The sequence below is a fragment of the Papaver somniferum genome, unplaced genomic scaffold, assembly GCF_003573695.1.
Source record: "Papaver somniferum cultivar HN1 unplaced genomic scaffold, ASM357369v1 unplaced-scaffold_79, whole genome shotgun sequence".
In the NCBI taxonomy this organism is placed as follows: domain Eukaryota; kingdom Viridiplantae; phylum Streptophyta; class Magnoliopsida; order Ranunculales; family Papaveraceae; genus Papaver; species Papaver somniferum.
In genome coordinates, this window is record NW_020650859.1 from 393,936 (window position 1) to 421,050 (window position 27,115).

The 27,115-nt window shown below is 37.7% G+C and overlaps 3 protein-coding genes across 8 annotated transcripts; all 3 read right to left on the reverse strand.

Moving 5' to 3' along the window:
* Positions 1-1,539: 1,539 nt before the first annotated feature.
* On the reverse strand, positions 1,540-25,324 carry LOC113344694 (serine/threonine-protein kinase ATG1c-like). 3 transcript variants are annotated; one of them, XM_026588620.1, is made up of 14 exons: positions 25,275-25,324; positions 5,421-5,495; positions 5,272-5,330; positions 5,054-5,118; positions 4,790-4,883; positions 4,623-4,703; positions 4,416-4,524; positions 4,255-4,327; positions 3,975-4,145; positions 3,762-3,889; positions 3,293-3,648; positions 2,595-2,862; positions 2,314-2,384; positions 1,540-2,183 (listed from the first exon to the last, which is right to left on the reverse strand). In XM_026588620.1, exons 2-14 carry the CDS (start codon positions 5,482-5,484, stop codon positions 1,944-1,946), a joined length of 1,779 nt encoding a protein of 592 aa, XP_026444405.1. In that variant the 5' UTR covers positions 5,485-5,495; positions 25,275-25,324; the 3' UTR covers positions 1,540-1,943. The 3 variants fall into 3 exon arrangements, with proteins under 3 accessions (XP_026444405.1, XP_026444404.1, XP_026444403.1); XM_026588619.1 differs by lacking the exon at positions 25,275-25,324 and adding an exon at positions 5,820-6,386 and having other exon boundaries at positions 3,293-3,516; positions 5,421-5,538; XM_026588618.1 differs by lacking the exon at positions 25,275-25,324 and adding an exon at positions 5,820-6,386 and having other exon boundaries at positions 5,421-5,538.
* LOC113344695 lies at positions 22,003-24,834 on the reverse strand. Of its 4 annotated transcripts, none has more exons than XM_026588623.1 (5): positions 24,747-24,834; positions 23,113-23,271; positions 22,987-23,028; positions 22,484-22,908; positions 22,003-22,287 (listed from the first exon to the last, which is right to left on the reverse strand). In XM_026588623.1, exons 3-5 carry the CDS (start codon positions 23,021-23,023, stop codon positions 22,108-22,110), a joined length of 642 nt encoding a protein of 213 aa, XP_026444408.1. In that variant the 5' UTR covers positions 23,024-23,028; positions 23,113-23,271; positions 24,747-24,834; the 3' UTR covers positions 22,003-22,107. The 4 variants fall into 4 exon arrangements, with proteins under 4 accessions (XP_026444408.1, XP_026444406.1, XP_026444409.1 ...); XM_026588621.1 differs by having other exon boundaries at positions 22,484-22,914; XM_026588624.1 differs by having other exon boundaries at positions 22,003-22,415; positions 22,484-22,914.
* LOC113344572 lies at positions 23,939-24,657 on the reverse strand. The gene is made up of 2 exons (XM_026588521.1): positions 24,327-24,657; positions 23,939-24,237 (listed from the first exon to the last, which is right to left on the reverse strand). The coding sequence occupies exons 1-2, from the start codon at positions 24,655-24,657 to the stop codon at positions 23,978-23,980; spliced, it is 591 nt and encodes a 196-aa protein (XP_026444306.1). The 3' UTR covers positions 23,939-23,977.
* Positions 25,325-27,115: the final 1,791 nt, after the last annotated feature.

Here is a 27,115-nt window from a genome sequence, read left to right on the forward strand (position 1 = left end):
AAAATAGTCAGGGAAATGTCTGCACAAGGTGCCTATAGTTTTGGTTTTTTCGTTGATTTTTTATAATTCTGATGTTAACTTAGATTTTCATCTTCTTAGAGCACTGCATTAAAAAAGTGCGTTGCAGTGTTGAGCATGTGGAATTTCCTTTACATACACAATTGGAAAATCAATCGCGGAGGTATGTACATCGTTTTAAACTTGAAACTAGAGTTTGTAATTGTATCGTTTGTAGTACTTTTCAGAAGCTTATATATTTTTATGTGATTTCAAGCAGGAGACTGATATATTATTCAATTTGCATCAAGACTTTTTGCCAGGGAAGCATCGCATAGTTAGAGAACTTGGGATAACCACAAGAAGAAGTTGAGGAAAGATGAAGAGTTGGAACTGATTAGAGCACATAGGGCTAATGAACTGTAGTGAATACATGTAATGAACTGTAATGGAAAATCAAGCTAATGAAACTTAAGTCGGATTTTAGAATTTTACTCTTCTTACGTTTTGCTGGCACAGTTTGTAGACTAGATTGGCTAAAAAAAAATGGTAATGGCTTCGCCCAGGTTTGAACTGGAAACCTTCATTGTGACTATACCATGAATATCCAATTTTATGATCAGACAAGGGTAAACCTTTGTTGTGATTGTTGAATGTAGCAGTAGAAGTTTATTGAATTTGGGAGGGAGGAGGGCACATGAAAGGAGACTTGTTATTGGCATAGCACCACCAACCTAACAATTAATTTCTTGTCATTATCTTCTTAAGATGCATTCAACATCTCACTCACATGTACCAAACCCTCCTTTTCATTATCATCTTCTAGCAAGATAGCTGTAACAACAATTAATTAATTGTCTATAAAACAAGACCCTACCTTCATCATCATCAACTTTTCACTTCTGTTCAAAATTTTGTCAACTTCTTGTATATTCAAATCTCTACGACATTTCCTCGTCAATTTACCCGGCCAGATTTTGGTTCCTGAAACCAAAATCATTTCTTCTTTAAAGTATAAATCAGTCAAGATTTTGTTGTAAAAGCCAACGCTTAAGAATTATTTATGCAATTCAGTTATATTCTTGCAATTACCATGTTGTTTTTTTACTGAAATATGCATGTTGATAGATAGATTTGTCAGCACCCTTTTATGCAATTGTTACTGAAATATGCATCTAGACTTGGGATTGCAGCAAAACCGACTCTGAGGGCGAGTGAAATGCTGGGTTATTTAGCACCAGATCAGCTGGGGACAAGAACAGAAAAATTAATAACACCAGGCTCAGATGTTTCCGGATTAATTGGAGGAGTAAATTCTGTTGATAATTATTGGTATGACCGGACTCGAAAAAAGCAAAGCATAGGGTGAACTGGAGACCTTCAGTGTGTTAGACTGACGTGATAACCAACTACACCACGAAACCGTTGTTATGAAAGATGGCAGTTCTCCGCCCTTGTAAAAGACGAAAAAGAGAAGAGAAGGAGGCTTCTAGATTTGTGCTGGAATGTCTACAAACTGTATTCATACTTCATATCACAATGGAAAACAAGGATAAAATATGTACATTATTTATTTCATATAAATCAGAATTTTCCAAGTTAGGTAACAAACTGCAAACATGCTTTGGCTGGTTGTGGCCTCCGGGACTACTAAACCTTCCAGCTAACCAAGAGACTTGGAGAATTTCATCCATCCTGCAGAATTGGATGCATAGAATATACAAACTTGGGGGGATTAAAAGAAAATGAAAATATTAACATCAATTAGTCCATCAAGCTAAAGTCTAGACTTCACCACCACCACCATCATTTGAGATCAAGGGCGACTAATTAAGAATGCTGTACAATAAATGATCTGCAGACTGTACAATAAATTCAACCCATCTGAAATGCCCCAGCAATGCATTGCAGAAGCAGCATCAAAGGTTTTCAGAGAATCAAGTATATCAAGGAAGGCATTGCTGGTCCTCACTGTTGCAGACGGCTATTCTCTGAGATCTCGATTGGTTTTGCCTGTTCTTTAAAATTTCAATGTAGGACTGCAGCCGAAACCTGTCCGAGTTTGCGAGTGAGAAGGGAGGGTTCAGGATTAGTGAAGGTGCCTCCGCCAGTAGGAATACCAAGAGACGCACTGCCTTAGAGTACCGGCCTACCGCGCTCTCCATCTCCCCCATCAGCTCATCCACCTGGCACCCGCAACAAAACAAGGAAAAGAAAACAGGTTCTTACCAGTAATTAGTTCTTGATTTATTTCATGTTTCTTTGTACATTGTAGCTTGTTCAAAATGCATATATGTTTACGAGAATAATACTCACAGCGCCGTGCCTGCCTGATGCAAGAGCAGATTGGAATATTATTTCCATGGCGTCTGGCATCTCTACATTTCCTGAAACCATATCGTACTATTAAAGAAATTCTCTAATGGAATTCAGAATATTTAAAATTTATTCCTATCTAGCACCATATATAGTAATACGAAGGATACATAAGCGTACAGAAAATAATTGGGATCCTATATCTGGAAGTTTCAAGTAGCGTAACAAATGCTTCACTTGAACTGTAATTAGCGGATTAAACAGTGAAAAGTCTCACATACCATCCACTGGGACAATACCCGTAGCAAGCTCCTCAGCATGCCCTACTTCAAGAAGAAACTCCTTCTCGATCTGGGAACAAACTGCTTCAGGCCCTTGACTGCCAAAACCTTTCGGAGATTTTCCTCCCCTGAATCGAGTTTTTTCTTGGGTAGGACTTCCATCAATAGCTGATGCGGCCAGAGTATGGCAAATATGCATTGCTTGCTTCCAAATTGCCAGATTAACCAGCTGGAGTGAGAAGGCCTCTAACTGGCTACCTGAGTCAATCTATTCAAAAAACAAAAACAAAACATGAGTTTTCGCAGCTTCATCATATTATTAGTTTACTATCTGTCACTAAAAGTACCATCCGGAATTCTATATGTTTTCTGGTTTTATGATGTTTTCTCAGCTGTCACAAACACAGCAGCGTACTGCACAGCGCAATATTCAGATCAGCAGAGATAAACCACTATAAGCAAGATATACACTGCGGTGTGAAATTTTAGAGTTGTCTGCCTCAGGTTGGCATCTTCTGCAACTACGAAACCATATAATCGTAGTGCATACATGACCATTGCAATTCCTCTGGAAACCAGACATATTAAGTGTGACAAGACTAGTAAAACATGTTATAGTTCAGTACTTTAGTGTTCTAAATATTCTGATTCTCAGTTACAAAAACAGAAATTTCTGGAGGAATAAGATAGTGGTTTACCTTCTGATTCACTAATTCCGTTATGGCAGATGCAGATTGCTGTAACGACCTAATCCTTGTCAGACAACGAGCATATGACTGATCCAAAGCATCTCCCACATCCATGGATCCTTGAGATGACCCGGAAGGTAAAGAGTTGTGGCTTTCCGTGCTCCCAGCTTCATAGGTTTTCTTTGTTCCTGTACCGGCAATTGGCCCTGGAACGCTGTTTTTACATAGAGAAACTGTAGAAGAACTATCAGATTTGCAAGGCAAATGATGAACCCGGCTGGCATTTGATGATAAAGATGAGTCCTCCATAGAGTGCACAGGAACAAGTACATACTCCAGGTCAATGTTTTCTAGGGAATCCATAACTGTGAATTCCAAGAAAACTAGATATTAGACAAATACCGAGTTTCTAGGTCTTTTGAACAATTACAAGAAAAAATATAATGAGATAAAGTATAAAATAGTAAAATCTGGTCACCTCTGGAAGAAGCTTCTGATGGTATTTGGTCCATGGTTGTAGTCGGCTCTCTGATATTTCCATACGAAGTCATGTGATGATCAATATTTGAAACAACTGTTTCTTGATTGTGCCTAGCATCACCAAATCTGTAGGTATTATCTACAATGATGTTAGGAGTCCGCAACAAACTACCCAAAATCAAGGAGAAACATGAAGATATATAAAGCAAACCTGATTGACCCTATTAATGAAGGATGGGATGGACTGGCACCAAAACCACTAGTATCATCATCTAAAACGAAAGGCAGACAATCGTCTTGAGAACTTGCTTCTGGATGCCTTCCAAGTATGCATTCAGCCGCCGCATTAACAACTTTGGTCATTGGTGCAGAGTCTGCAGACCTACTTTTCATCAAAGAAGATCTCATAATTTGTAACTGAAATCCGGACGGATACCTTTAGCAAAATTATAGTCCGATTCACTAGAACAGGCAAGTGGAGTTCTTATTACCTTAACGATTCTTTACATTTGTGGGTAGAAAGAAACAGGTGGCCAAAGAACTCTTCGAATGTTAACCGCTCCACTGGATGCATGTAAATGCAAGAATCAGGGAGTAGATCGGGGATAACAAGCAAATGGGGAAAGTACAGATATGACAACAAGAATCATACCTGGATCACGACGTAATAACTTTCGGCACAAATCTGTGCAGTCAGAGCTTAATTCCTTAATATCAGTGGGGAACTGCAATTCTTTTGATTTCATGATGTTTTGCAGCAACTAGACAGGAAACGAGAAAAAGGATCTATCACGAGTTGGCAGAAGCACAGCATAATGGTAACGAATTTTAGACACAAGTAGCAAGACAACTCTCATACCTGGATTTGGTTATTTCCGGTAAAAGGGGTTTTCCCTATCACAAGTTGATAAAGGATAACACCTACACTCCAGAGATCTGCCTGCATATACAGATTAAGATAAATCAGGTAAGAAATGGAGATACAAAAAGATTGGCATGTCATTCATGTTAGGGTTGATGTGTCACCTTTGCGTCGTACTTCTGGAACTGCATTATTTCTGGAGCCATGTAGAGAGGTGAACCACAGAGTGTTTCAGCTAAACCTCTAGGCTGTAACGACCTGCAAAGAAAAGGAAAACCGTCAGGATTACAAGTGAAAGAGCATACATTTTAACAAGTTAACCTATGTCCTTTCTGGTTCAAAGCTGTGACTCTGCATTTTCGATTCCACATTCGACCATTACAAAAAATAGACAGAAGAGTGGTACACGTTCAACAAAGAAGTCTGACCTTGCAAAACCAAAGTCTGCAATTTTCAATACCGCTTGATCACCATTCGTGGTCAAGAGGAGATTCTGAGAAGACAATTAACAGAGCACAGTGTTAAGGTTGAATAAGCTAGAAGAGTAGCATCTCGAGTAGATAAACCAGTAATGTACGACCACACCAAGTTCTTGTATGCATGTACGAAAGAGGAAGAGGAAACTAGAAACGGGTACAAATGTTACCTGAGGCTTTAGATCTCGGTGTATAACATTATTCTGACGGAGGATTTGTAGACCAGCAGCTGTTAAAAGGAAGAAATGTTAGACCGCCAAATAACAAAAAATGAAAATCGTTGTAATTTGTAAAGACACAGGGTTGTCTATCTTAGTACCCAATTGCTGCATGAAGTGTTTTGCTGTAGCTTCGGTGACTTTCCCTTTACGCTGGATATGCATAGAGAGATCACCTCCCTTGCAGTACTCTAGTATAAGATGTATCCTCCCTTGGACCTAAATTGCACAAATCAAGTATAAATTTTTTTGAATTTGGACTGGAATTAGTCTTCCTAGATCAACTTTTTCCAGGTAATCAACTCAATGCATCCTCCCTTAATAGAAATCAAGGTTACTGAAAGTAATTTAATCCCACCACCACCAATTTGCAATATTTTCAATCAGGATCATTAGCACTAGTATAATCACAGTGTTCTCTGGTGATTCTCATTCATGCATCCACAGAAACAGTAAAAATATGAAATTGAGAAATCGAATTGAATTTAAAAAGTACCAACCTCGATGATGTCGTGTAATCTGATGATGTTTGGATGATTGATATTCTTAAGAATGACAATCTCAGAAACAAGACTCTCCTGCAACTTCTTACTCAACCGATCCATAATGATTTCCTTGATAGCAACTTCCTGACCGTGAACTCGATGTCTTCCATGCCATACGAAACTGAACGAACCTGATCCAATCTGTTTACCAACAATATAATCCCCAATCACCCTGCTACTACTATTACTGTTACTTCCTCCTCCTCCTCTGCTCGATGATGATTGAGCCATTCTGTGTCGCTCCCAAAATCGAAATCAAAACCCTAAAAAAAAAAAAAAAAAAAAAAGACCAGAAGAAGATAGACGAATGGAGGATTGGATTACTGAGTCAGTGACAGTCAGAGGTTAAGATGAGAGAGTTGGATAAATGAGTCAATTTCGTCGATTAATAATGGAGGTGGTTTTTATTTAGTTATTTAAACGTGGATCTAATCGTCTGTCTGTCGGCCTGAGACGGCGAGGCCTGAACCAGAAGAAGTGTGTGGGAGGGAGGAAGACAGGGAACATGAGCAGTTAATGTGGATGTTTAGTACGAGTCATGACTCATCATTATTCATTCATTTATTTTATGCCGGACCTGGTCCATGATTGACGTAACCTAACGCGTGCACTAGATTAGATTAGACTACTGCTAATAGACACCCGATGTAATTTGTGGGGTACAACTCCACGGGTTCTCACTTAGTAGGATTTGTGTTGTGTGGATAAGATGGTATCTACTAGGGTGGTGGTGGTGGTTGGGTTTTACTTCAAGGTTATTTTCATCTTTAATACTAATCACATTATCTTAGAGTGTGAGATACTAATTACACTATCTGTTTTAACTGATACTAATTCGGGAGTTGATTTCTGATTTCTGATTTCTTCACACTATCTCACACGTTGGATTCGGAGTGTGAGATATTAATTACACTATCACATGTTGGATCCGGAGTGTGAGATACTAATTACACTATCTGTTTTAAGTGATACTAATTCCGGAGTTGATTTCTGATTTCTTCACACTATCTCACACGTTGGATTCGGAGTGTGAGATATTAATTACACTATCACATGTTGGATCCGGAGTGTGAGATACTAATTACACTATCTGTTTTAAGTGATACTAATTCCGGAGTTGATTTCTGATTTCTTCACACTATCTCACACGTTGGATCCGGAGTGTGAGATACTAATTACACTATCTGTTTTAACTGATACTAATTCGGGAGTTGATTTCTGATTTCTTCACACTTTTATTATTACGCTATCTCACACGTTGGACGTTATTTTTGCGAATTAAAATCAAACCGTAACAAATTTGAAGGATTTTTTTTATACTAAGGAAAAATTTATTGGTTAAGTTTAACTGTTACGTGGATGATCTTCCTCCAAACCCATACCTCAAGGTGCTAAATATATTCAATGGTGGGACTAGGCACGTTCATCTTGCGTCCCGCCTCACTCAACCCTCGGAGTGTTACAAACATTTAAGGAGGGAGTAGGCGCGTTCATGTTATGATCCTCCAACCCATACCTCAAGGTGCTAAAAATATTCAAGGGAGGGAGTTGGCGCGTTCATCTTATGCACCTCCCACCCATACCTCAAGGTGCTAAACATATTCAAGGAAGGAGTAGGCGCGCTCATCTTATGACCCTCCCACCCATACCTCAAGGTGCTAAAAATATTCAATGGGGGAGTAGGCGCGTTCCTTTTATGCCCCGCCTCACCCACCCTCGGGGTGTTCAAAACATTTAAGGGGGGAGTAGGCGCGTTTATCTTATACCCCGCACATCCACACCTTGAGATATTAAATAAATTAAAGGGAGTAAGTGTGTTCTTCTTATGATCCGTCTAGGTAGGCGCATACCTCATATGCACCTCAAAGTATGGAAAAAAAATATATTTATATTAACAGATTCAACCACCATCAACTTAAAAAACCATCAAAGTCTAAATAAGAAATAACACCACAACAACTCGGCTTAAAATTAGATTAAGCCAGAAAAGACGAAACTGTCCGCGAAATAGAAGGCAAAGAAAATGCATCAGATTGATTAAAGGGAAGACAGCTCATGTTGCGCATGTTCAAGAGCATTTCGGGCACCCTTCTCTCCAGCTTATGCACGAAGTAGCTCGTCGCTCGCCACTCCCACCTGGGCAAGAAGCTGTTCCAGCACCTCCTTCCTTTGCTTGGTCACCCCACGACACTTTTCCAATTCTTCCTCGAGATTGGTTATCCGAGCAGTAAGTCTATCAGTAGGTCAATTGTGTTCATGAATGTAACGCTAACTTTGTTAAATTATTTTGTATTTATGCTTTAAACTAATGGTCCATCAGTTGTCCTTGAATTTACATTATGCTTTATACTTTGCTCCATTTATATTTTGCAGGAATTGGATGAATCCAGAAACCACCTTCAAATTAGAAAAGGCTAGAAAAACAAGAAAATTAAGGCAAGACATCTTGGCTAGCTGTTAAAAGATGTCATAAAATTTTACTCCTCATAAAAAATTGATCATTAGTAACGAGTTCGCTACAGCATAGGCGTTAGGCATCAATAAATGAATCAGCAACAGCAAGGTAACTGAAAACTATAATTCCATTGCTACTGATAATGTTGTAATAGCAGTAGTTGAAAAACTATTGATGGAGTTGAAAAACTAGTTGCGTGAGTACCAGTCTGCGAACTCAGTCCGCAGACCCAGTGATATGAAATGAACATATGGCTAACCATTTGGTTAAAATTGTTGAACCAACAAGTGCATACGTTTGGGTACAGTTAACAAACCTAGACGCGTGCATTGTCAAGTGTGTATAACAAGCTAAGTTTTTGATATCACGGTTGAGAAATATTAGCTTGAATCTAAATCAGGTTTTCATCTAACGGTGAATATTGATTGCTTTGTTACCAACGCAAAATTCTGATTTGAAAGAATATATAAAGGAGACATCTAATATTGTGCAAAACTAATCCCCACACCTTACGTGTGATACTAGTTTGCGTACTAGAGTCGATTCTCCTTTAACCCTATGGTTTTCGTTTCTTAAACCGGGTTAACGACTTAAAGACTTCATTGGGATTGTGAAGCCAGACAGATACTACTTTTATCGTAGTTGTGTGATCTGATCTTGCATCTTCTATTGTACAAGTACAATCATATTGATTGGCTTGAGATTGATATCTCCGATAAGAAAGATATAAAGAGTAATCACAAACACCTTCGTCTCACTGTTTGTGATTCCATAACATCTTGTTTCGCTACCATACGATTGAGATTGTTGTGAGGTAATTGATAACTCTAGGCTGTTCTTCGGTAATATAAGACCGGATTATCATTGGTTCCTGTTCACCTTGATTATTATCAAAATACGGAACAAAACCTTTACGGTTTATCTGTGGGAGACAGATTGATTCTTTGATAGACTTGTCTGTGTGAGACAGATTTGTTTATTGTCAAAGCCTGCGATTTTGGATCGTAAGCAAGATGTTGAACGCAGCTTTCAAAGTATACATATATCGCTATTTATTCAAGTATGTGGTACCATTAGAATCTTATGAAATCTTTAATTACACCTAATCGAAACATGACGTATGTTTCGCTTTTAAGTCTAATTTAAGTTTATGAGATAAAAAATGGTTTTAGTTTCATCTCCAATATAACTTCGCTTTTTCTGAAAATAATTTCATCTCCAATATAACGTTACTTTTAAGTCCAATTTAAGTTTATGATTGATCTTATTCTGAATAGGATGCCATATTAAAATTTATGTTTGTGGAAACAGTGACAACACCAAAACAAGAGCTATTATTTGAGCTGAGGTGTTTTTTTATGTTGGTAAATTGCAGATTCTTGTTTTTCTGAATTTTATAAAGTTCTGCAAGTTTTGTGTCTTGTGCACACTCTTGTTATGTTCGCTAATACCAGATAGTTTCTATTGCAGAAAAATCATAATGGGAGAAGAAACTTGGACATTGTGCTTTGCATTGTAGTTTTTTATGGCACCTTGTCCAGACAATCGTGGATATTTGTTATTACAACTCTGAATCCATATATATACGAATTCATTATAATTGAATACTTTTTTTAAGCTTGTGAGATAAAAAATGGTCTTAGTTTCATCACCGATATAACATCTCTTTTTCTGGCATTTCTTATAAACCAACTTATCTACGCGGAGAATTTTTTATTTTTATTTTTATTTTGAAGGTCTTTGCAATGACTACCTTCTTATGATTGAGCTTGTTCTGAATGGGATGTCACATTGAAATTTCTGTTTTCGGAAACAAGGACAACACCAATTGGAATAAGAGTTATTATTTAAGTTGAGGTGTTTAAAGGCATTTGTATTCAGCGGATTATATGGTGATAAAGATCCTAGTTCATCAACACATTATAAGAAAATAGGTCTCTTGCGGATAAATTGCACAATTGTCTGAAAAACTAGTTGTTGGTCCTAATTTTCGCGTCTAAAAAAATATTTGTCGCTGGAAAAAACTGTTCACTTCTTGCAACCAAGTTTGTTTATGGAGTTATCTTATAACTAAATTGGAGAAACTACATGAATATGTTGGATGCTATTTAAGTTCAACCACAAAAAATGTTGCGACCAACTCTTTACGAGTTGCTAGCATTCTCTATCCACTATTTACTTGCAACTCAAAATGTCTATTTTTGGAGGTTCAACAAATATGTCCCTAATATCAAACCGTTATAACATATATGCGGGACGAATACGTTTTAAAAAGAGATTCTAACTCGTCATGGTTCAAGCTAGTAATTAAGTTTCGTTTAATATATTTTAGATTTATCATCTCTTGATATAAGTAATAAGTTTCGCATTTAGGAAAATAATAATAAAAAAAGATTTTGAAATGATAGAAAAAAAGTGATGTCCATGAAGAAAAGGAAAATCTTGTGAATTAGGTATCAAAATATGTTGGAAAAAAAGGATTTTCGGTGAAATAAAAAATTGAGAAAGAAACAGCATATGATGAAGAAAATATTTGACAAAATTTCTTGTTTAGAAACAAAAATTTAAATAAAGAAAATAGATGAAGATGTTTGGTTCAAAATATGTAAATAGATTCTAAAATTTTGTTCAATTTTTGTTCTTCTTTCAGATGCTTAATATTCTTCATGAAAAGAACAACTTGAATGATATGCAAATATGATTTGTATAATATTTAGGGTATTTGGAATTGTTGAGATTAGTCCCACATTGCAAGCCATGTAAAACAAGGAGTGTCAATTAGAGATATTGTAATGAAATCTAAAATCATGTCCATTATTTCATTCCTGAGAAGTTTCTTGATGAAATCCTGTTAAAGTTACTACCCAAGTCAATTTCAATTTCTAGGTGGGTGTGCAAACATTGGTATACTTTACTCACTAACCCTAGTTTTGTGAAAATCCATTTTGATTTTGTTGTTCGAACAGAAAACCTAGTTTGATTCTTGTAACTAATTACGAGAATGGTTATAATATCATCTGTTTAAATCAAGATTCAATATCATCATCTGATATTGAATGTGAAGGAAAGTCTAAATTTTAATGTGGTTGTGAACGTAATTATGATGAGTGATTTTACGTAGAATACCCATTTGAAAAGTTAGATAAACAAGAGGTTTCTATTTTTGATGTTTATAATTGTTTACTTTGTCTACTTATTTGTGAAATGACTGAAGAAGAAATTGAAGACATTATCTATTTTTGGGATTCTAATAATAACGAATTCAAAATATTACCTAACCCACCAAGTGAATTTTTCATGTGGTATAAAGATCATATAAAACTATTCATATTATGGGTTTTGTTATGATGGTAGCATTTAGGATTATAAGTTGATTAAAAATTACGGCAATTCCTAAAGAATCGATGAGTCTTGGAGTTCAGAATTACATTTTATAATCAGACTCATGGGAAAACAATGAGGAATTCATACCTTACTGGTCTTCATCGCTTCATAGAAGTTCAGGCGTGTTGGTTAATTGAGCTCTTCATGGGTTGTTGGTCACACCTGGAAATATTACTTCTAATATTATAGTTTTCTTTAATATTTGCGATGAGGAATTCGGTGATTTTTCTCTGCCGGAAGCTGTGGAAAATAATGATGTCACTAAACAACTCGGAAGATTGGATGGATGTATTTTATTACTTTTCTCATCTCTCGGTGTTCGAGATGATTTGTGGGTAATGGAAAATATGGTACTACAGAAGGAAAGTATGGTATCATACCATGTGTCAGACTGAACGAGGATACAAATGAGTGGTCGCGTTGAGATTATTCCCACATTCTATGAGTTATCTAAGATCCTGCAATTTATAAGCCTTGATCAACACTAACCTTGCAATACGGTTTTCGAGGTTAATTAGGCCCATAGATTTCAGTAGAAAACATTTGGATATTGATCAACTAACAATGATGGAGGCGATTATGGTGATAACGATGATACTGAATATTTCAATTATGTTTGATGGATATATTCAAGGATGGTATTACGCTTTGACTGTGTATAAGTTCAAATATAATATGTTTTTGTGTATTGAGATTTGTAATACTCTAATAGTTAAGATTCACTTGGATTTGGTCTTTCGAAAAATGTGTGACTAATCCTACTTTTTAGGAAAGTTAACATATTTAAAACACATTCAAAAAATATGACACATGTTAAGTTTTAAATATATCACATGTCCAAATAATAGATGTTTTTGTGCTTTGAGATTTTGTAACTATAATAATGTACTTGATTTTTAGGAAAAACATAAAGACATGCGACAAATCCTACTATTCAGGAAAGTTAACTTGTTTAAATTTGTGGTATTAAAAGCAAGAGATAAAATCCAACAATTTAGGAGCAATGTGGTCAAACTAGTGGGGAAGTGTTTTTTCGCATATGAGTCTTTTTCAATCCTATAAGAGCATCTCCAGTATTTGTTGCTAAAAATCATATATGGAGGTATATTATTTAGACCTTTATTTATGAAAGTTTATACATTTCAAATAAATATTACTTTTTTGATTATAAATCATATTCAATAGTGTAAGGTTTTAACCTTAATATTTATAGTTGGGTATAACTTTTTTTATCGGCTTATTTTAATTTTGAACAACGATTAAAATAAAAAAAAAATTAGTTAAATTGATGACATGAAAGTTATTCCGGAGATCTAGACATATGAAAACCTTTGTATTTATTTTTCCATCCCTTCTACTTTCTTGAAGACCTTCAAGAGTGGACTTATTTCAAATGGGGATCTAAAATCACAAGTGTATAGGGAAAGTAAAACTTTCATCTTCTATTGGAGATGCTCTAAAAGATATCATTTTTTGATGTCGTGACTGGAAACAGGGCCGACCCTACCATATAAGCAATCTAAGCTTGGTTGAGGCCACAAAAATAAAAAAGCCACAAAAAATATTTCAAATAATATAGTGTGAGCCAAATAAACAATGAGTATATTTTCATGTGATTAGTTAAAAAAATTGGTAATAACTAGCTTAGATTACTTAGTTTGGTCTCAGGTCAAATGGTCAATTTTGAAAAGTCAGATTTTTTTTCTCAAACAAAGTTCATCGTAACCTCAAAAAATGATGCCTAGACCATTATGTAGTCAACCTTGGCCGAGATGGCCGAGATCTCGCCGAAATTTCCATTTTCGCCTTTGAGGTAGTCGGTATCGACTTTTTGGTCGAGACGGTTTTTACCGGGAAACTCGCCGGAATCACTGAATTTCGGTTGAAATTTTGGCCTAAATCTCATCTTGGATTTAACTCTTCTTGGTTTCCCTATGATTCAATTGAATCTCTTCAATTATCATCGACTTCATGAATCCGATTTTTTTACCGATCAACTAGACATGATATGTATTGATCAACCAGAAAAATGTTACTTGTAAGAAAATTAATACAAAACAACGTTTTCATTCTCTATAATCTCTAACTCAATTAACGAGCATATAAATTATAATTTGAAGGAATTTTGTTCAATCAATAGGGTTTGTTGTTTTTATCATCATCTCTATGTAGTCGCTGCTATAGTTCAACCTCTAGTACTCAAACTCTATCATATCACCTAATGGTTGACCAGAAAACATGCATGTCATCATCAGAAGTAATAGTCGGATTAGTTCACCCATGACTTAGAGTAATCAAAAGTTGGGTTTTTTTTTTATTAAAATCAGAAGAAGAACCAAAATCACAAATGTTATTAGTCGATCATGATAGAGGATTACTCGGTTGAACTCACACGTGTTGCTATCTTAAGACTGTTGTCCAAACTATATCTTGATTTCTATTCTACATTTAGTCAGACTCGAATTAAGATAAAAGTATGTAGTTGAAATTCGAATATTATTTCGTTCCACCGTTTGAAGGCGAAGATCAACATGAGCATTTGAGAACTTCAATATCAAAAGGTAAGTGAAGACTGAACCACCTATTTCTTAAGTTTTCACCTTTTTATCTTTGATCTATTGTCTCATGACTAAATGAAACAGTACATGCATAACAGAAATTCGAGTTAAGTTTATCTTGAATATATTCTCAAAATATGACTATTTAAGCTTAAGAACATCCATTCATACTTAATGAATATGGTTAAAGAACAATTTATTGTTTATGACTTAAATTATGATTCAATATTTAATCATTTGAAAATCGCCTGGAAAAGTGATATGTGTCATTGATGTTATTCATGAATGTTTCATATTGATTATTAGAGAGATATAGAACTATTGTTAATCTGGATACAGGATAGTGTGCATACCGGTTCACATACTGGGAGAACTGTTATAAATCCGGATCAACAATAGATATACCTAGTACCCGTAGCGGCACCTATAGTTCGGCAGTGACTTGGTGGTACGCATACCCGATATCCATACAATAAAAATTCTGTGACTCGTGAACCAAAAACGGTATGCATACCCAGTATGCAAACCGGAAAAAATGTGTTGGTTTTGATACCGAAAATGGTATGCATAGGCATGCAAACCATAAACTATTTATGAGTTCCTGAACTCTTTATTCGTCTTAAGGGTATCCATAAATGGTACACGTACCATGACAAAGATGTTCACGAACAGGTACAGTACATGTATTTACCCTATCGAATATCTTCATATGCATCAGTATAATATAATCAGCATTTAAACAACTCTCTAAAAACATTTTCTAGACATTTTTGATCATATGTATGATTCAAAAAAAGTCTTAAAAGTGTTATATGAAAATGGTTAAGCTTATGGTTCAATTGGATAGTTTCGGCTAACCTACATGAACTAGTCATTAACCACAGTTTGGTTAGAGTCGTCCTCTCATTCAAACCCTTCTAGGTTTTAGCGATTAAAAAAGACTTCACCTATGAGCTATGTACATTGTTCGGTCAGGCGTCAACCCAGCGCTTAGCACGCCTTTGGCGCTTAAGCCCCAAACGCTCTCTCCTTTTACAACATAGCATGTGAGAGCCCTAACGTTTCTGTTTTTTCTGGATTTTCTATTAAAGATGGCCCTGCTCTTCTTTCAGAGTCATCTGCATAATCTTTGAGAACTAGTGCAAAACCAAAGAGGTTGTCTTAGAAACCCATGTTGCATCCCGACTCCCGAGTACTTCAAAAAGAGGTATCGAGGACCTATATTTTAGGCGATTCTTCAGACGATTCCAAGCCCCTTTTTTCCCGTATGTTGGACTTATGTAGTTAAAATTTGGTGTTGCTAAATCAATACATGATAATATTAAAATTTTGATTTTAATTATGTACAAGTCATGTTAATAACAATATATATGATCAACGAGAATAAGCCATTAATAATTTCATCCGAGTATTTATCGGAGATTAGGCGAGTTCTAAGGCCGAACTGATTGCTGCAAGCTCCAAGCTCCCCAGCCGAAAATGGGCCTAGGAGTGAGTTAAAATACTTTGGTTGCGTCATCATATTGATCTTGTGTTTCCTACTTTCAGCTTGTTTCCATAATTCTGTCTTGTTCTGAGTTCTAGGAATGGGATTCTTGCTGGTTAAACAATCTTGTATCACCATTTCAACACCTATTGACCTTTGTTTAAGTCCCCTGAGGATAAATGTAACAAAATCTTTAGGAGTGTGTTTGCTAGTCCATGACCTAAATTTACCATTCTCATCTATCCATGACCCAAAATTTACCCAGTAATCCATCCATGGCAGACAATTTGTTATGCGACCAAAATTTTGAAATCTATTCCCTGGCTTAATAGATGTCACTCTAATGCAGAACACTCGGTTTCACTTTGATTTTAAAGTTTGAAAGAACATACTTTGAATAGCAGGGGTTTGGAGGCTACTCTCTGGAGTCAAGAGACTTGTTTCTCTTAATATTTTCATCCGGAGAAAGACACGATCGATCGATCGAAAGCAAAGAAATTCTTTCTTCATATGTATTCAATACCATTTATATAATTTTTTTAAATCAGCAGCTGATCGTTTCTTACAAAAAATACCACGGCCATAGGTAGACTTCTATACATTAACCAAGAGCGGAAACTGTAAAAACATGAACAACACAACTGGGATACTTGCTAAGACAGTCACGGGAATGTAAACCAAAGATATCTGTTCCCTAAGAGCAATAACTAGGGTTGCTGCAAAAGCAGTCAACATGGTTACTATTGAGATGAAGAGGGTAGATAGACCAATCATCAATTTCTTCGGCAGAGAAAACAGAAAATCTCTCTCCGCATAACGTGTGATTAATAAGGAGAAGAACATCAAGATCGAAGTGCATGAGGTGAACAGTGAAACTGCATCTGCCAAGATGAACACTGCGAAGGCACTTGAACTAACAAACATAGGGAGGCCCGTATCTTGATTGTTACCACCAGGTACTGTGAATACTGCTGCAAACATGTTGGAGAAAATATATTCTTGTTACTTATATTTCCTTAGTCTACTAGGTTTCCCAATTTACTAGGTCTTTCCTAAACTTAGTCTTACGTAAATATAGTTCTTTCCTAGAATATTTCTATTTGTTGTAACCTATTTTGTTGTAAACTTCACTATATATATCAATGTGAATAAACAAAATATTTACTGTTGAAAAACCATAAACACTGTCTCCAAACTTTGATTTCTTCATGGTATCTTCGTGCTAGGTTTCTCTTTAGGTCCTCTTCTTCGCCTAAATATCCTTGCAAATCGAAGTTTCTTTCATCGTCAACAGCAAACCAATCCATCTTCTAAATCGCTCCAACCAGTTTATAAACCAAACAAACACAAAAAAAAAAAAAAAAGCAACAGCAATGATTTCCTCCATCGTCAAGCAATAGGGTCGTTGCTCTCTCAGTCCAGCACCAGCGACGCCTCTTCACCAGTCAAGCATCAGTGATGCTTCTCTATTGTCAGGCATCAACGACGTTTCCTACATCAGTTGACAGCATCCATGGGAGACATTCCTGATCACTCTGTTGACACCAGCAACAATAACAAAGGTTCTTCTAATACTAATCCTCACCTTCATCCTTCTAGTCCTTATTATGTTCATCCAGCAGACAATCCTACCACTATTCTTTATCAACCCGTTCTCACAAGTGAAAACTATGCCACTTGGGTTCGTGGTTTTCGTAAGGCCTTAAGTGCCAAGGCCAAACTTGGCTACATCGATGGCACAGTTGTTAAGCCAGAAATTTCAACCGATATACCGTACTGGCAACGCTGCGATGATCTTGTCGGCAGTTGGGTTTGCAATTCTTGTGAACCCGCAATTGGTCGTAGTGTGATGTCTTTCGAAACTGCTCATGAGATGTGGATGGATTTGAAGAGCCGTTTTGCTCAATCCAATGCAACAAAGTTATATGCAATCAAACAGTCCATTTCAACCTTGAAACAAGAACACCAGACTGTTTCTCAATACTACACACAACTCAAAACTCTTTGGGATCAATTGGATTCTTTTCGGCCTCCCACTGCTTGCATCTGTAATGCTGGTAAGTCCATCCTTGAACACCATAACCAAGATCGTGCTATGGAGTTTTTACAGGGTCTTCAGGAGCGCTTCTCTGCCTTGCGCAGTCAACTTCTGGTCATCGAACCATTGCCGTCAGCAGCGAAACTTTACAATCTCGTCAGGCAAGAGGAAGAGCAACAAGGCCTCAACTCTGCTGCTGTTCCTCTTCTTGACTCTGCGGCTTTGTCTGCTGCTCGCACAGACAATAGAAGCTACCGCAATCCGTCCCAGTTTCGCCCTGTCCACAGCCAATCCAACGGAAACAAACGTCCACGACCCTTTTGCGATCATTGTAATCGGCATGGCCATACACGTCCGGTGTGCTGGAAGCTTCATGGTTACCCTACCAACGGCGGAAACGAGCCCTCCAAAGCCGCTGCTGTTGATGCCAATCACGCCTTAGCTGCTGTCGCTTCTCCTAGCCAGCACTGCAACGCGTCTGCCATGCTCCCAGCTGCGCCTGTCACGTTCCCAGCAGCCCCTGCAATCACTGCCGAACAGTACCAGCAACTGCTCAACCTGCTGGCTCCACCACACAGCGCTGATGTCCCTTCTCCAGCAGCCAACTTCGCTGGTAAGTCTCCTATCAACCGTCCCTCATTATTTGCTGCTCACGCCTGTTTGTGCACCTCTGGTACCGACTGTTTGTGCCCCTCTGCTCATTTGTGCAACGATGATTTTTCCCTTATGCATACAACTCCAATTTGCAATTCTGTCTCAATATTGCCGTCTTTTCCCTCTTTGCCAAAAATATTGGCTTGTTCTCTATCTACTTGGATTGTCGATAGTGGTGCTACGCACCATATATGTTCTTCTTTATCATATTTCAATACTTATGCGTTGGTTGACAAACCAATTGAAGTCCAATTGCCAGATGGATCGTTTACCTCTGTGACTCATGTTGGTAATATTGATTTATCACCTAAAATCAAATTACTAAACGTCCTTCATGTTCCCAGTTTTAAGTTCAATCTCATATCGGTTAGTCAATTAACGAAAACAACCAATTGTTGTATTAAATTTTCTCATGATTCGTGTGTCTTCCAGGACCTTCAAACGAACCAGGAGATTGGATGGAGTAGGCGCATTGCCGGCCTATATCATTTTAGCTTCCGTCCTTCTGTTTTTTCTTTTATTGCAAATAAGAGGCCAATGGATATGTGGCATTGCCGTTTAGGCCATCCCAGTGAGGATTGTTTTCGTTTCTTATCTCGCACTTTTAATTTCATTGACTCCAAGAATATTCACTCTTGTATTGTGTGTCCCTTGGCTAAACAAACAAGGTTACCCTTTAATAAAAGTACTTCTTCTTCTTATGCTTTCCAGTTAATTCATGCTGATCTTTGGGGACCATTTTCCGTGGCATCCTCTACGGGTGCCATATATTTTCTCACTTTGGTTGATGATTATACTCGATGCACTTGGGTTTATCTCATGGTTGCCAAATCAGAAACTCTAGTATGTTTACAGAAATTTTTCCAATTTGGGATTCGGCAATATGGTCACAAAATTGCTACCATAACTTCTGGTACTCATACTACATTTATTCCACAACTTCAAACTTTTCGTTCTGATAATGGTTCTGAATTCAAATCTAAAGAACTTCAGTCTTGGTTTCATCAGAATGGTATTTTACATCAAACAAGTTGTGTATACACACCTCAACAAAATGGAATTGTCGAACGTAAACATAGACATCTTCTTAATGTCGCTCGTGCATTACGTTTTCAGTCTAATGTCCCTTTACAATTTTGGGGTGAATGCATATTGACTGCGGCATATTTAATCAACAAAATGCCGACCCCCGTCTTATCACACAAATCCCCTCATGAAATGCTATTGTCCACATTACCGTCTTATTCTCATTTACGGGTTTTTGGTTGCCTTTGTTTTGGTCGCAATCCACGTCCGTCTCACAAATTCGATGCTCGTGCTAAACCGGGCATTTTTGTTGGCTACCCTTACAACCAGAAAGGCTACAAAATATATGACCTTGATTCCAAGACAATTTACGTATCCAGAGATGTTGTGTTTCATGAAACACTTTTTCCTTTTCATGATATTGGTTCTCTTCCGCATTCAACTATCACCCATCATGCACGCGACTCTGATCTTGCGTTCTATGACTCCATTCTAACTCCCAATGGAGATAACTCTACTCAACCCTCTACTATTTCACAACCATCCCCGGCCCCAGTGGCACAGGACTCCCTTTTAAATTCTCGACATCCCTTATCTACCGCCGAAATGCCATCGCAAGATAATTCTGTGATGCAGACCAATTCCTCTACTTCGCAAACTGCAAATCATTCTCCTCCTCCATCCTCATCACCAGCTTCTCCTGTGCCGGATATATCATCCTCACGGCCAAATCGTACAAAGTCCGCACCTTCGTACTTGAAGGATTATCACTGCAATCTTCCGAAATGCAATTCCACTTCGGTTTATCCAATGACTAAATATCTGTCGTTTGATAAATTTTCTCCAGCTCATAAAGCTTTCCTAGCTCAGGTTCTCCTTACGGAGGAACCCAAAACATACTCACAGGCCAAACTATGCCCTAAATGGAGAGCAGCTATGGCCAAAGAAATTCTTGCTCTGCAGGCCAACGACACTTGGATTCAGGTTGATCTTCCTCCCGGTAAAGTGGCAATAGGCTGTAAATGGGTGTTTAAAATTAAATTTCATGCCGATGGTACAGTGGAACGATATAAAGCTCGCCTAGTGGCAAAAGGATACACTCAACAAGAGGGCATTGATTTTTATGACACTTTTGCTCCAGTTGCTAAACTCGTCACTATGCGTGTGCTATTATCCATTGCTGCCATTCGAGGATGGTCCCTTCATCAACTTGATGTCAACAATGCATTCCTTCAAGGCGATCTTGATGAAGAAATATACATGAAATTACCCCCTGGTTTAGGTTCTGCGGGTCCCTCCAAAGTTCTAAGATTAAAAAAATATTTATATGGGCTGAAACAAGCTTCTAGGCAATGGTTTTCCAAATTTTCTTCGGTATTACTAGCTGAAGGTTTCCAAAAATCGTTATGCGATAATTCTCTCTTCACTTATCATAAAGGGAATACTTCCATTTTTGTCCTTATTTATGTTGATGATATCATTATCACCGGTACTGATAATATTTTCATCACCTCTCTCAAATCCAGACTCGCGTCTTATTTCTCAATCAAAGATTTGGGAAAATTACAATACTTCTTGGGCATCGAAGTTTCTCGTTCTTCCAAAGGTATTTTTCTTTGTCAAAGGAAGTACATTCTGGATATCCTAAAGGATTCTGGACTCACTGGAACGCGCACTTCTTCTTTTCCTATGGATGCGCATCTAAAACTGACATACGAGGATGGTACGCCTTTACCAGATCCTAGTATTTATCGGCGCTTAATTGGTCGACTTTTATACCTTACAGTCACACGACCAGATATCACTTATGCAGTGAATTATTTAAGCCAATTTATGCAACGTCCTCATTCTTCACATCTGGATGCTGCTAATCATGTTTTACGTTACCTTAAAGGTACTATTGGTCATGGAATTTTTCTGGCCTCTTCCACTCCTTTGATACTCAAAGGATATACCGACTCTGATTGGGCAGGCTGCCCGATGACCCGCCGATCCACTACTGGATACCTTGTTACTATAGGTTCTAGCCCAGTTTCCTGGAAATCTAAAAAGCAACCCACAGTTGCTCGCTCTTCGGCTGAGGCTGAATATCGTGCTCTTGCACATTTAACTGCAGAACTACAATGGCTTCGTTATTTGTTTCAGGATTTACGAATTCCTTGTATTCTTCCAATAGTTGTTTCCTGTGACAGTCAGGCAGCTATTCACATTGCTCAAAATCCAGTATTTCACGAGAGGACGAAGCATATCGAAATTGATTGTTATTTCGTACGGGAGAAACTACTCAACGGCTTAATCAAACCACAACATCTACCGTCTTCTGAACAGCTTGCAGATTTATTCACAAAACCTTTAGGTGTCAAGCAGTTTCAGCATTTGGTTAGCAAGTTGGGTATTCGTTCTGGATCGACTCCTCCAACTTGAAGGGGGGTGTTGGAGAAAATATATTCTTGTTACTTATATTTCCTTAGTCTACTAGGTTTCCCAATTTACTAGGTCTTTCCTAAACTTAGTCTTACGTAAATATAGTTCTTTCCTAGAATATCTCTATTTGTTGTAACCTATTTTGTTGTTATCAATGAGAATAAACAAAATATTTACTGTTGAAAAACCATAAACACTGTCTCCAAACTTTGATTTCTTCAAAACATAACAGTTGCAATGAGAGTTGCAACGAGCATACAAGCTTGCGATGTGTCTTTCACCCATGCTGATCCTTGTTTCAATAAGTCTTCGTGTTCTTTTGTGAACAAAGCTTTGGGTTTTAAACCATCTTTGTTTTTCATCTGCTTGTATTTCTGCGGATCCATTTTCTCCACCTCCTGTACGTTTCATTGTGAATGGTGATTATCGTACTTGAAACCGGTTTCCAGGTGTATATATAGCCATAAATATGAGCTCAGGCAGCTCTCATATTTGTATCTCTCTGTGTGTCTGGATTTTTTTTCTCCTAAAATCAACAACCTAATTAACCTTGAATTAAATGAAATTAGTAGTACGTACTGTAATTCAAATTACCTGATACCATTGTATCTCTCTCTGCATTTGTAGAGTCGCGCCATAGACTTTATCCAGCTGTGGTGATGGTTCCCAAAATCCAGCACAATGCAAGACATTGTTATCATTTTCATCCACATGACCCGTGACCTGGTTATTTAGTCCCCTTTGACATAGAATATCAAATATCCGTTCTTGTCGATGTATAATAGCATTTTGCAATAAACCACGCCCAAATTCATCATCTATGAAATGTATCATGTTAGGTGGCCTCATGAGCATCTTAAATAACTCGCCAATCCCATTAATACTTGCCAAGTGTATCGCATCGCACGCCCCTGCCTCTTTCAGTTGACTGTAACTGAATTTGTAAAGATGGCAACAACAGATTTCAGCTATGTTGGAGACTTGTGCAAATTCCATCAACTTGTCTTCCATTTGTTTTACTGGAACTGCAACACATATTATAAGTTACACGTAACCAATCAAACTCATTATTATAGCGAGTACGTAGTGCTACATACCTATCAGTGACAATAGAGTTTTCCAACGTGGCGACATCAGAACTGTGATTGAGCAAAAGAACGAGAGTACTATTAATTTCCCGTTTAAAGAGTTTCCTTGTAAAATACATTCATCGTATGGCTTACCAAAGTAGTCATAAACTTTCCAGCTCCTCCAAAATCCGAAATTATATCCACTTATAAATGCAGAAGGTTCTCCCGCCAACACAATTAAAGCATTCGTTCCATTCTTATCTCGAGCCGTAGCTAATTTTGGGGATCTCTCGAGTAAGTCGGAAGCAAAATCTGCAGGTATGTACCTATGTTAGTTAAAAAAAAGGTATAAATTTGATTGATTAGGACTTCCATTAATTTTGTGTGAATAATCAAGGTTGATCATGTATCTAGCTACCAAATAGTTCAACTCTGAGGGCAGCTATAAAAAGAGTAGCAAGATCTGTATCACTCAGTTGCCTTAAATCTGTTTTATCAGCGGGTGTCACCGAATAAAGAAAACGCAACATTTCGTCGTCTTCATTGATTGCAGATGTAACAAGTGGTATATGGCCACTTCCATTAGGACATAGTAGAGGTCCACGATTATGGAACGCCATCATCACAACCAGTTCCAAGTAATTACCTTCCACTGCAATTGATAGGGCAGTATTACCATGATCCGTCTTCAATAATAATAATTTTGGAGGCATCCTTCGCATTAGATTAACAGCAAAATCAAATCTGCCTAACTGAACGGCAACATGAAGAGCTGTTGACCCATCTTCGGTAATTCTAGCAGTAAACAGTTCGTCCTCCTGTTCTTCTAACTTCCGTTGGAAGGACTTCCAGTCATTAACGTGGATGTAACGGAGTATTGGTGCGTATTTAATGTATGCCAATGTTGTAAAATCTTTTTGGAGCAAGATAAAGAGATATGTCAGAAAATTATATCACGCCGATTGGCAACAAGGTCGATATATCAGTTGTTTAATTTGCTTAGAGATATGTCAGAAAATTATATCACGCCGATTGGCCCACATGACATGTTTATGATTTCCAGAGCTCTCTTATTTTTATCGGACCATGTCATGCTGCCCATTTCTCCGCACTCATTTCCATCCACAATATCCCATAGATATTCACTTTCCAGAAGCAATTCCATGTACGCTCTCCAGGTTTGGTAATTGCTTAGCGTCAAGATTCTATCAGCTTCTTCGAATTCGTTTAATTTTTCCTTCGCTTCTTGGGCTGCTGCTAGCACCATAGTGTATCTGTCTGCAGATGGATACAGGATATGTAAAATAAACAGATAAATACACATATTTTTAAGCAGAAACGAGAAAAAAAAAATACATCAACCTTACGTTTATGTTCAGTAGAACTTGTGATTAGTGCTAAACTGTCCCAAGCTTCTTTGGCGTCTTTTATGTACAAAATTGCAGGCAACATCTCTGGTCCACAAGATGCTTTGATGGCGTTCATAGCCTTCTTATTTTTATCTTCCCAAAGAGACAACCGATATTTCGCAGAATACTCATAGGGTTTAAAGTCCGATCCGTCTATAATACCCCATAGATCTTCGCCAAAGACGTTGTTTTTCATATTGACTTTCCAAGTATCGAAATTGCTTAACGTAAGAAGTCCATTATCAATCACAATTTCATCTAACTGTGCTGTTAATGGCGGTGATGCCATCTAATTATATTTCGCCTGATCAATTATCAATTCCAAAAACCAAAAACCAAAACAAGATATGTAAAAATGAAGTTGTGTATGGTACTTACCAAGCAAAGGCTTCTTTTGAATCTGAGAAAGTTGCACGGATTGTTAATGAATCAACACCAAACTGATGGTCTCTTTCTTGATTTGAAACTTAAAATGCTGCAGCAACCCAGCTAGCTACGTTAATTAAAATTTATAAGACTTGCACAGAAGAGAGAGGATTAATACACTTATTTCTTAAGCAACCCACCCCAATTAATTTGTTTATTTTTAATCCAAATCAATTATTGGAGATGTGTAAGTGAATTATAATATGGAAATGGTATCAATCTGCTGAGTTCACGGTGGTCCACAACACTCTGTATGGTTGACTTCAAATGAACTTGTTTACAGTCGAAAACCTCAACAACAGGCAACCATGGTTAAAATAGCAGTCCAGCTATGATGGGTTACCCTCATCTACCAAGCATGCAGTCGGAGGTAAACACCAATCGCCCTATATGTACATCAACCATAACTTCAGTGGGTGGTTGGATATACCACTAATAACGGTTTGAAGAACAAATGCCCACTGACTAAAGAGAGATCACCTCCCTTGCAGTACTCTAGTATAAGATGTATCCTCCCTTGGACCTAAATTGCACAAATCAAGCATACATTTTTTTGAATTTGGACTAGAAATACTCATCCTAGAACAACTCTACCTAACTTCTTATAGGTAATCAACTCAATGCATCTTCCCTTACTACAAATCAAGGTTAATTTAGTCCAACCAGCATCACCACCAATTTGCAATATTTCAATCAGGATCATTACTAGTAGTATAATTTAAGTATCTGAAGATTAATTTGCAATATCAACAATCCCAACATCATACGGTTACACGACATCGTCGAGGTTAGTACTTATACTACTAGTAATGTCGAGGGGCTAAGATCATGCCGTACTCTCCTTAGTCTTATGCAAGTTCCGCTAACTTGCATATCGTTGTAGCTCACTTTCGAGACCATGCCCAATGCACCATTGGTATATGCCCAAGTCGAATGGCTTGATAGTAAGTATGAGCATCCACTAGCTGGTATGAAACTTTCCTCATCAAGACTGGCCGCAATCATCTCTTGCGTCGAACAACCGAGCTTAGATGATATGAGAGACCAACGTGATGGACCGACAATGCTGCAACTCATTGAGGCTGCCTACGTACCCCTACTCTAAAGGGATCAAGCACAGACCGTAGTTCATCCTCGAAGGGACAAGCAACTTATTCTAACTCGTTTGCAAGGATGTAGCCTAGCAAAATGGTAATGGCCTGGTCTGTAGGTCATTTCGTCAAAGATGAACAATGATTATGCATCATCGGGTCCAAGACATGGCATAGTGATGCCTAAGCATCAAATTCCCTTTTCCCAAGGCTACGCAACTATAAATGATCCTTAGGCATCATTTATACTCTTCCGGCTAAGCTACGAAGCTTACTTGGCACATAATCTACATATGCACCTTCCACCAAGTACCCCTCCCTATATATGTCTTAATGGAATTTCTACAAGTATGTTTTAGGGGGAAAATGACATGCTTGATTCACTGCTCATGGCAATGATTGCGCAACACTCCTTCGGCCAGCCCTCTCTGGCACACTCTTCCATATTGTACGATGATTGTGCAACACTGGTTCCCGTTATTGCACAATGATTGTGCGACATTCTCTTTGATGTATTGCATAATGATTATGAAATATTCTCTCGTCCAGCCCTCTCTAGTCTGATGCACAATGATTGTGCGGTATTGGCTCTAGGCCAATAACTTTCGTAATGCGCAATGATTACGCTGCAAGCTCAAGGCCACCTACCCAACTGGCCTACTGCATCATGATGATACGAGATTCGGCTCTTGGCCAAATGCCACACATAATGCGCCATTTTGGCGGGGTATTGGCCTTAAATCAATCTACCTCTTACCAAGCAACGGAAGCTTTGAATGAAGCTTCATTTCAGGCCATGGCGCATCTTTTAGCATGCGCCATGCTAAAAAACACAGGGTGTTACACCAATCTCCTCATTTTTACCAACAAAAATGTCTAACTTAAATAGAATCAATTAACAGGCGACTACATTTTTCATGTTCACGGAGAAAAAATCGAAGTCACCCATAACAAGCCAAGATAAGTTATTCTTAGTATTAATATTTTCAATTATCTTCCTAGAAAGCAGTTTTTCCTTTGTAGTATATGAACTACCATAATATCATGTAAACATGCAAGGGTTGCTATTGACAGGTGTTATAATAGCACTTATATGGTTGTTGGAGACAATACAGAATGAATATGTTTAGGTTGGATTTCACCAAGAGCTATTCCACAAGCTTATCGATAACAACCTTGGGTTCAACAAACCACAAGTTGGTAATACCTATGCTACCAAGAATATAAAGC